Genomic DNA, 12092 nt, shown 5'->3' on the forward strand with positions numbered 1-12092 from the left:
AAGCGCTAATAATCGCTTTTGCAAAAATATTTTATGGAAAAAGCGATTATAATCGTTTTTAATCGTTTATTAACGGGACCGTTTATAATCGCTTTATAATACTATAATACCTCCGCCACTGAGTGCTGCGCGCTATAATTCCCGACAGCTTGCTGGAGGGAATTTGCGGGCACGAAGTTGCGGAGGTATTATAATCGCCAAATAACGGTGGGTTTTATCAATAAGCGCTTTTTTAGCGTAAAAAAAGCGGTTATTACCGCTGATCACAAAAAATTAGTTATGGAAACTTGCCATTTTTGCCAGAAGACCGCAAGAATGGCTGGCGAGACGTCCATTATTTCGATATTCCCCAGATCACAACACTTGAGGGAGAATGAGTGGCCACTTCCCGTTCAGCCGTCCAGTACAACTGTGTATTTAACTTAAGAAGAAACTAGTAACCTCGCCAGATAGGGGCCCTCATTTCCGTTTCTTGTCCTTGAAGTCGAGAACGTAACGTTGCGGGACAGGAAGAGGCGGTGCGTAACCCTCGGCGTAGTAGTTGTCGTAGAACATGACCTGATAGTCGTCATTCTCGGTCTCTGGGGGCCTGAAGAAATGTGAGTTAAAATGGGGTACTTTTACAAATCTGTTTTCTTATATCAGTTAAGTGAATATATTATCTGTGCCATTAAAGTTTCACTGCTTTAATAAACTTTGAACTGAAAAAGGAGTGAAGTGGAAGAATCACAGTTTGGTCGCAGACCGACAAGTATTCCTCCTCACCCGGGTCCCGGATTCGTGAAACTTATTTTTTGGGCAAATACCAAACTTGACAGAAGAGAGTATAAAATAGTGTTAATTCCTACTTGTGAATTGTGGCGGGGTAGAAGCAAGTAGTTTGGGGGTAAAGAGCCAGAACTTTGTGTTTGGGCTGAAAGAGAAGGTGACCGTGGGTTGGAGGGTTCAGTTTCCGGAGTGGTAGGGGTATGACTCTTCTCCGAGAGAGAGTGTGTTTGTCACTGTTCTCTCCTCGCTCGTCCTCCTCTATATCCTTCACCTGCAACATGGATACTGCTCCAGTTTCAAACACAAGTTAATCGTGCCATAATTTTATATTTAACGGAATCATTAATTTTAGGCTGGTGGAAATGAGAGACTCAGAGAGGATCTAATGAGTCTCAGGACACAAGGTGTGTCTCTAGAAATAATGTAGATTAATTCTCCTAATCTCTAGACTAGACTGTTTAGTATTAAACACTACGAAATGCCGTTATGATTCAAGTTACCTGGTACTTGTTGGTGTTGGAGTTGTAAAGGTAGACCTCAGCCAGGATCCAGTTGTCGTCAGCCACGTCATCGCACAGGGCTGCCACGTCATCTCCTGTCAGTATAGGATATATTATCGCAACTTCAAGCTTGATATTGATAACAAATTATCTATGTCAGCTGTAGACACACATCTGAAGTTTAACCCCTTTAACAATAAATTTGTCGATGACAATTCAGGCATTTCACAATGAGGAGAAAACGGACGTAAATTGGAAGTGGGATGGGAATGCATTTGAGACATGTTATGTTAGTCTATTTAGTGATTTACATCTGCATTTTTGAACGTTCCGATCAAAATGATCAAGGTACCGTGATTTTGACTCGGATCTCCATCTCCAGTTCATCAGTCCTTACTCCTTACTCTACGAATGATCAGTATCACGCATTAATGACTGGACTGTTTAGAGAATGGAAGTAGATTGGAAGTGGGTTAGGAATGAAGGAAGACACTCGGATCTCCATCTTTGATTATCAGTCCTCACTCCTTACTCATTAATGAAAATGGATTAGGTCTGAGTGAAGGGCTCTCGGATAGCTTACAATGCTATAAAAATAATGTCAGATTACTTACCTGGATTGCAAATGTAGGTGGCGTCAGCTGGTACAGTTCCAGTCAAAGCGGCTGGCGTCTCGCTCTTGGGGCCCATCCACGTAGGCAGCTGAGGATCAGAGAGTTAGTAAGGTAAGGTTTGAACTAACCAATAAATTGGTCAGCTGACTGTCTTTGAGCTGTACAAATAATTGATACTTGGTTCGTATAACGATTTCGCGCTAACGCCTGGTTTGAACCAGACCTAAACTTTTTCACGGTGTCCCAATAGTAATTGATAGTAACTGTGCAAACTTTTGGTCTAATTGCTTAACTATTTTGCTTATTCATCACGTACGCGGTACGGTTAACATTAGTACCGCCAGTTTTTGTTACTGTTTGACGTTATTTTTTAGAAAATTTAGATTTTGAGGATGGTATTTTTTAAATTTATAGAAACATGGGATGAACAAATATATTTTGGGAACTGTTTCTCCCCTAAAAGCTAGTTGGGGGTCCTGCTTTATGAGTCAAATGCAATCGTGTTATGTCAATGTTTTTGAACCATTCTTTCAAAGATCATGTTTACGACCAAGGATCACATAATGCAATCAAGGAAATTGAAAAGGCAGAATCAAAACGTAAAAGGTGCTTATTTTCGTACAAAATTAACTTAACTACAAAATTAACTTGTTTATTAGCAGTTAGGGCAGTTGTAAGCAGTCACGGTAGTTGTTTGAATTCTTTAATAATTTCATCCACGGGAGAATTTAATACACTGTCAAGTTATCAGAAAAGTGAGACAGGTAAATGCCAGCTGATCCATGAACCAAACGTTTGTACAGTAAATTCTGTGACGCCCCGTATCACACAGAACCAACTAACATCAAGGTATACGTTTACATTCCTACAAACAACTAACAAGGCTTTTAACTATAAGTATACCCATTATATAAAATTGTACCCGACATACGAAGAAAACCCGACCTTTAACAACGTCAACAGGGCGCAAAATTATGGCAGAACAGTGAAATATTTAACTTCTCACACACACAACTGTCATGTAGTGCATAACAATAACTAGCGACGAAAACTAAGTGTCGAGCCTGGCTTTACTTGGTTTGCCTTTTGTTGAAGCAGCGTCATGAAGAAGCCCCTGCGCATTGCTTTCCGAGGTTGTTGTGACCCAGCCTGCCTTGCCGGGACGGCTGGTGCTGTCCCCGAAGTGGACTCAGTGCCCGCCGCCTTGTTTTCCATTTTAGATATCTTGTTCAGAGCTTTTTGTATTATCTCTATCTCCTGCTGAGTCTCGCACATAGAGTTGCTGATTAAACCTGGTCAATAGAGTGTAAATGTTAAAGAGTTGGAGGTGAAAAACGTAAACCTAAAATTTACTAGTTTTACTTGTGCTGTGACGAAAATCGAAAAGTTTCCGAGATAAATGGGGATGATCCTTCTGCTCTGTAAGGAATGATTGATCATGTGACCCGCTTTCCCAAAACACCTAATGTATGTGCGACCCATGAACGATTATGTTAGCAAAAACCGGCACGCCCGGTTCCATTTCTCAGATGGTTTAACTTGAACAGAACTCTTTTTTGCATAAAATTAATTGAACTTTCAACGGCTTACGGCACCGAATCATCGATAGCGTGACGATTGCAATCTGAGAGTGAGAACACGTGATATACTCTAGAATCTAAATGCATAAATATTTCCTAGCCGAAAGGTGACTCATCCTAATCGCTTTAGTGGCGTTTCTTTTTAATTCTGTTTTATCGCTTGGTATCTCTTGGTTTTTCTCTATCATACGAGAACGTCTAACAAGCGCGTATAATAAACTTAAATATATGACTGTAGTTGTATAATTATATAATTCATCGTTTGAAAGCAATTTACGAACCCGTAATATAGAAGCTGTCAAATTAAGAATATGGACCAGATTGCATATCTAAGTGAAATTTTCTGGCAGGGTAATAAGACCCACAGATTTGCTCAAAAAAGTTGTAACGCCCTCAAAATCGCAATCAGTCGCTGGGATAGGCAATCAAATTATGAGAACTGAGTTTAAAGTAGATTACATCACATCTTCTCTCTCATTTTAAGAAGACTCCCGTGGGATTAATGTTATCTTAATTTAGTGCTCAGCCAGATGATGATGAGCCATTAATTTTTTCTATAGAATAATTTGTTGCATCAAATACAACGAATCGCAATTATCATAATGATTCATGACTCATGATTACGATTTATTGAATTAAGATACGAATAAAATCGTTCCCTGACCAATCTCAACGTCACAAAAGCCTGGTGGTATTGCTCATTTCTGAATACTTACTCTTGAGTTTGGTTTTGTAGGAGGGAAATGATCTTTGTTCGAGAGAGTTCTTGTCGTTTAACTTTGAGATGCTGTTCATGGTCTGCCCTGATCTCACTCGTTGATCCTGGGAATGTTAGATTTGTGTTTTTTTGTCTTTTAATTTTAAAGATAAGTTATCTGTAAATATTTCTATGTGATATGGGGTTTATATTAGTGGTGTTTTAGTGGTGAATGAGGGGACCTCAGAGAATGCGTTCCCAGTTCGGAAGTTTCCACTTCATTTTTAAATTCGACTGTAATGGAAATCGTATGTTTTCAAATCTAGATAATATAGTTCTGCGAGGAATATGATCATTTTTAAGCTTCCTTATTTCATAACGACGAATTGAAAGGCTACTTGCGAGCAGAAATTTGTCAGATCTACAACTTATAATGCTGAACCGACTTTACATGTTAAATTGGATTTCAAATGAAAAAGAGAAGAAATGGGCAGCGCAATGTACAAGCTGTTTCTCTTTAATGCATTTTGTTTGATATTTTCTTATTGAAAGGAATTAAGGTTTATAGCTACTTGTTATCATATTTCTATTCGAATTCTAATTTCTAACTTTGATCGACAGAAAAATGACAAATTGCAATAAGTTTCGCCACACTCTGTCGTTGAAACTTCATAAAGTTCGGAATATACAATATAGAGCAGGCAGGGTAGTTAACACATATTACGACAATGTATCTCTGCCAGCAGTTTATATCCTTGTGTATATTGCGTGACCAAAGTAGGCAATTTAATAATCCAATATCCCAACATCAAATATGGTTCCATTCCCAGACAAGGTTCATGCATGGACATTGACACAAAATCACATTACGATGCTGACATCAGGAGTGCAAGTAGCATTGGATTTGGTAGACGTTTACTACGCCCTTGGTCTCGGACTATGGCATTCTCACTTTCAGAAAATTTTTCGGCTGTGGCTGTAATTTTACAGCTTAACATATTAATACTGATAGCTAATTCCGACAGTGTCGCCATAAATTGTCACTTTAATCCCCATCCTCAGGATGGCATCCTGGGTTTCAACTAAATGCGGAAAATTTACGTAAATTATGAGCAAATCGTGAGGAATATGTGACAGACAGTCAAAGCAAATTCATGACGCCCAAACGAATCGAGCGGAGGCCTGAGACGGATCAATTTACAGAAGTTATTTTAGTCGTCACCTAATTTTCCGCTCCAATTTTGTCTGTCGACTTTGCATTGTAATCTTCTAAGACGACGTTACTTGTCACCAAATCTAGACTTACGATTTAAGATTCTCGCTATTCCATCCAAAATATAAAATTGAGCTAATCAGCTTCATTTAGATTTTGATTAAATATCTTATTAGGGTTGAATTTGCCGGCGTAACCACTCGTTTTTCGGAATAATCGGTCAAATTAATAACCAATTTGTCAGAAATTAATGATATCCTGCCATATCACGTGGTAGATATCCTGACATATCACACATAAACCCAGTCTGCTACTTCAGAAATTCAATTGTTAACAGAATTGTCCAAAAAGCAAATTTATTAAGAAATTCTAACTATGATTTGGTACGACAAATTCTTAACTCGCGGCGAGTGTTGTCACAAAGGTTTGGGTTTAAGCTGGGAGAGGAAGAAAACCGATTCTCATGCTCAGGGTAGTTTCCGGTAATAATCCGGCAAGATAACAGGTATTATCTAAACTGCTTAGTATTTAATGATCCATTAGCCCTGACATCTCATTAAGAAATTACCCTCAAATAACTACTTTGTTTAACGAATAACTGTTCAGTGCGTTGAATGTGTTCTGACTCGGTTAACAAATTCAATATATTTACGATTAACCGTTTCCTAAATTCTAACCCCAACTCCCTAGATTAGCTTGACCTGTTCGGTATGTGGTGCAGGGCCCTGGCAGCTGTGCCAGTATTCTTCCTCACAACTTCAGCCCTCAGTTTGAAGTGTTACAACGGCACAGGATTAACGGAATGCCGGCAATACAGCTGCTGGTCGAATAGTGGTCCTGTAAGTCAGTATGGATGCGGGCCATGTCCGGATATTGGAACTCAAGGTACTGTGTCCTGTACTGTCTGCACCACTGACAAGTGTAACATGTGAGTAACAACGTGTTTTATATTGAAAAGTGCTACCTTGTAACGAGGCCGGACAAAAGTACCACATCAACGCTCATATATCTAGATTCTAGCCCCATTTTTAAACCATTCCTGACCATGATTTCAACTCTACAGGCCAGAGTCAGTTGACGTGGTGGTTGCAGAACTATCAACGACATGGAGATGGCTTGTTCTTCTCCTCTTCTTCTTTTTGGCATTAGTCCTAGGTATTGTGGTTCTTGTTCACTTCAGGAGGAACGGCTGCAAGTGGGGATCCTCCAACGATACTACTAACGTAACTGAGCTGGGAGCAGACCGGCACAAAAACCGCAGATCATCCCTGGACAACGACGACAGGGACATTAACCAGTGGAAGGACCTTGAAGTCGACGTGTCGTAGTTAGCGACAAATTAACTAAGTTTAAAGGTAAGAGCTGGTGCGAGATAAGGATCTCAGTTTTCCTGATGCAATTTTTCAAATTGTTCATTGTGATTTCGAAATTCAAAAAAATGTTTGTCCAATTATAAACTGTTTTATTTGGTCAGTTATCAAGCCGAGAAGAAACACGTCAAGACGATGAAAGATGGGAACGGTAATTGGTAATGTCATCTCAGATTTGAGACATATCGAATACAGATTCCAGATGAGTCTGTAAACATGGGATTAAAGCTGATCAGTGACAAAATTTAACTAATTAGTTTGTTTCAATTAATTGACATAATATCTTGAATAGAATTAGAACTGTTTACAGTTTTGATTCTGTCTGGTTTTTAATGTCATGTTTTTCGGCAACAATTCAGATAGTGCTACTGCTATTAAAAATAAAACATACTTGGTTTAAGTGCTTATCTTTTATTGACATTAATTTGGTCGACTAAAATAGCCTAGTAGTCAACTTTCGATAGGAAAGAATGGCGAACACTATCGGTCTTTCTGGCACCCAAAATATTTTTGGTCAACTTGTAGATCTTTAGATGATTCATGTTAACATTTAGTTCTCCGATCACAAGCATAAATTGGACAATTTTATCATTAGAAGACCAAAATGCTGTCTCCATATTTTAGTTAAATTGCTTTTCATTGGTAATTACATACAGAAAGCAATTTCTTAACTTGTATTGCGTAAAGCAAGCAGCCAGAGACAAGGCTTGTACAAATCCTTCGGCTTACGGACTGGGAATATTCTTACGGACTGCGACTTCTCTAAATGACAAAATCGTGGGAAAATGTTTGAATGTGGTCCGGACTCTAGTCTAGGGCGTGACACTCTGAAACAATAGGGATAACCCCACAATAATATAGATGACGCATGCGAATTTATCAATATCAATCGAAAATAGGAGACATTTCTGTTGCCGCCCTAGAGTCCTGTTTCTCAGGGCGCCGTCCTAGAACCTCATGCCCTAGAGTCGAAGTCCCGATTCAAATACTTCCCAAGATCGCTTATCCAGTGGGCCTGTAACTTGAAGGATTTCTATCATCGTCATTCACATTGAAAAGATAAGAGTTTTCATTGATTAGTTTGGTAAGAAGTGAACCAATAATATGAATTTAATTTCCGTATGCACACTTTAAATACACTTAAATATACTTTCTTTAAATTATCATAACATAAAAGTTTGGGACGATTTCCAGGTAAACAGTCATATTCAAATAGCAAAATAGATGAACTAAATACATTTTACTTTAATCAGAATACGGTGGCCCAGGGTATGACTCCAAAGTGTAGTTAAAAGTAACAAACCTGAATTTGGTGAAGAAGAACATTGAGTTCTTGGTACTGATTTTTACCACCATGATCTGGCCTGTTCTTTATTTTCCGTCCCATGTCGCTGGGCCGAAACTCCGGCTTCTGCTACAGCATCTAACTTTTCATAAATCTAGTCTAATTTTCTAGTTAGGCAAATATCTGGAGAGTATTATTGATTGACCATGAATTACTATAATTTGTATCTTGTAAGAGCGTGTCTAAACGCATTATTTTCTTTAGTATTTCAAGTTTAAACAGTCAAACAAAGCATATTCTAAGAACATCGAGTCAAGTTTAAGGTTATTGAAGTACAAGTGCAAAGATATATATCACCGTTTATAGCCCAGGCAAGTGGTAATATTTGGAGTAAACAGTGACCTAGATTTTAGTATAAGTCAATGCCTTCAAATCTTAGGAGTTACAATAATGTGATTTTGTAAGAAACGTGACGCACATATAACGAAATGTTCGCATGATGTGCAGCTCTGAATATACCATATTATACAGCTAAATTTACAGAATTTAAATTATATCTTCAGTCCTAGCTTCTGTTTTTCGTTATTCTTCTTTCGTACAGTTGTAAGTTGTCTATCTTTCCAGGAACTCTTTCGCAGTTTGCAGGGACGGTTTCCGATGTATTTTCCTGGAATTAAAGATTGTTCAAATTTAATCGAAATTTTGAATTAACAATATAACTAAAAGACGTTAAAATTAGTAATCATAGAAGACGAATTACACTTGAATTGGATTGGGACTCCTATAGTCTATAAACAGTAGTGATGCCTCCCACTTTACTTTACCAAGCATTCCTAATATCTATTATCTAGAAGATGCAACCAATTTCAAACTAGCAGCCGCAGTAAACATTTTTAAAATATTCCAAACATTGTACTTTACCATATATTAAAAGCAAAATTAGGCCATTTAAAGAATAAAACTCACCATTGACTTCTCTCATCGCTTTTACATAGTCTGCCGAGTCCTTGAAGCTCGCAAACCCGTACCCCTTCGTCTTATTGGACCTCTTGTCTCTGATAACTTTCACTTTGACGAGAGAGGGGTATTTTGAGAATGCACGATACAACATCTCGTCGTTACATTCGTTTCCTATATCTCCAACAAATATCCTGCAAATATAATGTTAATCTTTGAGACCATTATTAAATCTAAGGATCCATTTAACTAGAAAATTTAAATGCAATAATCGATTCGAAAGTTCGTTTAATAAAAAGCAACACTCTGAATGAATTATATAGTTATATACCTGAAATCATTGTCATCCCACTCCATAAGACTAGTGTCTTCCCACACATCTCCAGCAGCAGTCCTGATCATCTTCCTCTCCCTTTTCTCCCCTTTCTTCTTCCCTTTCTTATTCGCCACCTCTCCCTGGCCCACAGCATCCTCTGGGTTCGGCGTCTGGTAAGGGAGAACTACATTCATATGGCGAAAGTATACCACAGAATTTGAGCAATCGTAAAGCTAGAAACAGATCAAGGTGCGAAAGTTTTAACCGCCTTAGAATTTATCTTTGTGTCATAATCTGGGGAAATTTAAATTTCTTACCGAAGTAGGAGGCATGCCCTGGAAGAACATGTTCATCTGGTCAGGTGGCATCATTGGTGGCATGGGCTGGCCAGGGTGAGGCCCATGTCCCATGTGGGGCGGAGGGGGTACCATGTGCGGAGGTGGAGGTGGTCGCATGTGAGGTGGTAACGGTCCCATTGGGGGCGGTGGTGGCGGCATCCCTTGACCTGGAGGTCTCGGACCGGGCAGGGGCGCTCTTCCTTGTCCTTGGCCTTGGTACCTGAGAAAATGATACTGGATGAAATGTATAGATGTTTTTAGGAATTTCACTAGCAGCTATTATTAAAGATTATACAGTAAAGAACTAAGAAGCAGAAAATTAAGCAACATTATTGGCTATTTTGTGACCAACACAAATTTTAGGTTCGAAATTACAGCTGATATGATATTAAGAGCTATTTTAAGTGAATACAAAAACGAGGGTTAACGTTTCGGCGCTCGCGCGCGGTGCAAGTGCGCGTATTATAGCTGTCGAACAGTCGTTCTTGGTAAATAAGGATGTCATCGCGTTTGACGCAAACTCGAATAGCAACTGTGACCGAGAAGACGTTTGCGGCGTGACAAATGCATGGTTGGGGTTTGGCCAATGGAAGTTCAAGAGGCATTCCAGAGGGCTTACAAACTTGGCATATCTGATATCACACAAGTATGTGACGCCCTTCAAGATATGACGAGGAATAAAGTCATAGCAGACGTAAAACAGCGATCGTGTTGCGTGATGCGCAAAGAGACACTCACTGTTGATTACGATGTGATCCACCATGTGGATTGTGGTTCATCTGAGGCTGTGGATATTTCTGACTGTTTGTTGCATTGGCAGCTGCTGTTGCCTTTGCGATGGCAGCTTTGAGTTCCAAACTTTCAGACTGCTTTTCGTACAGTCTCGGAGTGATTTTGGCTCCTTGAGAGGTTATTGAGTTACAGCTCTGTGGTCATGTTAAACACAAATAATCATGTTTAAAATTCGTAGGAAAGTTCTAAACTTTCCAAGTTCTGACTTACAGTGGGACGATTTGAAGTTGGCGGTCGAGATCGTTAAAAATTGCCTCCTCATCCTCTCCACTGGTTCACGACTGCCGAACTCAAATCGTCCCATTATAAGTCCTAAAACACAGGCAACTAAATTGAAGTATGATAAAAATAGAATTTTCTCTTTCCAAAGATCATGCAAAGTATGTGCAGGGGTGCATGAAAACAAAAAGATTTTCACAGTAGCCCGATGCGGGGCTCGAACCCGCGACCCCGAGATTAAGAGTCTCGTGCTCTACCGACTGAGCTAACCGGGCTTATTTGAAATGGAAAGTATATGTTCCATAAACCGAGCTATACTAACGTTTCTGTTGTGGCTGCTCAGGTTCGAATGTTGGAGGAGGGGCAGGAGTTGGGGGTAAAGGTATTCTAGAGGGATGTATGTTAATGAAGGCTGTGGATCCAGGAGCTGGTGCAGCTTTGTCCACAGTATTGGCGTTTGAAGCACGTGGTAAAGGAATGTTATCCAAAGATGGGGTTGAATTGACTATATGTGCTGTGTTCACGATACCTGAAGATAGAATACCTTTGAGTTTTAAATAATTTACACAAGTTTTAATATGGTGAATCTCAGAAAGTGTGATGTAATGTGTATTAAAGTCGTCCAGCAATATTATCCAAGCTGAAAACTCACTTCTCATGGGAGTTAAGGAAGGTCGGAGTTGCTGAGCAGGAATGCTGGTAACCACAGGTCGAGGTCGACTTACAACAGTTGTTACTATGCCAGGAGGCTGCAATCCTGTAACTTGAACTGCTGTGGGACCTCTATATGCTGTAGATGCTATTATTCCTGAAGAATTGTATATTATCTTTAAAAAGGCTGTGTTGTTGCATTACAACGAGGGTAAAATAAAATAACGAGCAATGCAACTTGTTCTTACTACCATACCCCACGGTACAGTAACTTTTAGTGTAATTGACTACTTGAATGTAATTTGAAACTAACCAGCAGGTCGGCTAGTGACCACTTGAACAGGATTAGGGCGGTTGATGAACCCCGGAGCCAGACTAACAAGAGTTTGGGTAGGAACCAGGATACCATTTGTAGGAGCCTGTTCTTGGGAGATCAGCTCCTCAAATAGAGCCATCTGTTGTTCTAACGAACCCATATTGTTATCCTACAATGTGGAGAGATAAGTCAGATGTTTTAAAGGGGATATAATCATTCGAAAATCTGTAATATTATATATTATAGTTATTTATTTTATATAATAGGATTTCTAAGAACACTAATTTCTAAGAACACTAACAAATGAAACCCAGGTTTTCTGAGGTTAGAGAAATACATACCTAGATATAATATCTAAATTTTCACACATCTTGCTAGGGGGGGAGCCAAGTGGATGTTTGTAGATATTTGTACCCTATTTGTAGATTAATGTAGAATGGATAATCCACGAAAAAAGTGGATGACATTCTACAAAT

The 12092-nt window shown here is 39.2% G+C and overlaps 2 protein-coding genes, 1 long non-coding RNA gene and 1 other non-coding gene across 5 annotated transcripts; 1 reads left to right on the top strand and 3 right to left on the bottom strand.

Annotated features, from left to right (window-relative positions):
- Window positions 1-367: 367 nt before the first annotated feature.
- On the bottom strand, window positions 368-8202 carry LOC134811930 (SAGA-associated factor 29-like). The gene is made up of 7 exons (XM_063819095.1): window positions 8046-8202; window positions 4179-4284; window positions 2957-3174; window positions 1883-1970; window positions 1269-1363; window positions 849-1039; window positions 368-589 (listed from the first exon to the last, which is right to left on the bottom strand). Exons 1-7 carry the CDS (start codon window positions 8127-8129, stop codon window positions 460-462), a joined length of 912 nt encoding a protein of 303 aa, XP_063675165.1. The 5' UTR covers window positions 8130-8202; the 3' UTR covers window positions 368-459.
- LOC134811498 (uncharacterized) lies at window positions 6067-7590 on the top strand. The gene is made up of 3 exons (XR_010159819.1): window positions 6067-6300; window positions 6436-6727; window positions 6847-7590. It is a non-coding gene; the product is annotated as an uncharacterized LOC134811498 (long non-coding RNA).
- Window positions 8203-8323: 121 nt separating the features above from the next.
- On the bottom strand, window positions 8324-11792 carry LOC134811097 (RNA-binding protein 42-like). 2 transcript variants are annotated; one of them, XM_063817821.1, is made up of 8 exons: window positions 11614-11792; window positions 11302-11457; window positions 10972-11178; window positions 10377-10539; window positions 9618-9858; window positions 9316-9470; window positions 8994-9178; window positions 8324-8694 (listed from the first exon to the last, which is right to left on the bottom strand). In XM_063817821.1, the coding sequence occupies exons 1-8, from the start codon at window positions 11774-11776 to the stop codon at window positions 8579-8581; spliced, it is 1386 nt and encodes a 461-aa protein (XP_063673891.1). In that variant the 5' UTR covers window positions 11777-11792; the 3' UTR covers window positions 8324-8578. The 2 variants fall into 2 exon arrangements, with proteins under 2 accessions (XP_063673891.1, XP_063673890.1); XM_063817820.1 differs by having other exon boundaries at window positions 10972-11193; window positions 11614-11786.
- On the bottom strand, window positions 10852-10924 carry Trnak-cuu (transfer RNA lysine (anticodon CUU)). The gene has a single exon. It is a non-coding gene; the product is annotated as a tRNA-Lys (tRNA).
- Window positions 11793-12092: the final 300 nt, after the last annotated feature.

This window comes from Bolinopsis microptera, chromosome 2 (genome assembly GCF_026151205.1).
Source record: "Bolinopsis microptera isolate Bmic1 chromosome 2, MBARI_Bmic_1.0, whole genome shotgun sequence".
Lineage (NCBI taxonomy): Eukaryota > Metazoa > Ctenophora > Tentaculata > Lobata > Bolinopsidae > Bolinopsis > Bolinopsis microptera.

Bases quoted from the DNA above. Each gene is read 5' to 3' on its own strand.
- LOC134811097 (XM_063817820.1), bottom strand. From the start codon at position 11,776: ATGGGTTCGTTAGAACAACAGATGGCTCTATTTGAGGAGCTGATCTCC. The intron at 11,194-11,301 runs GTGAGTTTTCAG...TAAAACTCAAAG, and splicing joins TTCCTTAACTCCCATGAGAA to GTATTCTATCTTCAGGTATC. The intron at 9,179-9,315 runs GTATATAACTAT...TTATATTTGCAG, and splicing joins TGGGATGACAATGATTTCAG to GATATTTGTTGGAGATATAG.
- LOC134811930 (XM_063819095.1), bottom strand. From the start codon at position 8,129: ATGGGACGGAAAATAAAGAACAGGCCAGATCATGGTGGTAAAAATCAG. The intron at 4,285-8,045 runs GTTTGTTACTTT...TAACATTCCCAG, and splicing joins TTCTTCTTCACCAAATTCAG to GATCAACGAGTGAGATCAGG. The intron at 3,175-4,178 runs GTAAGTATTCAG...TCTATTGACCAG, and splicing joins CTACAAAACCAAACTCAAGA to GTTTAATCAGCAACTCTATG.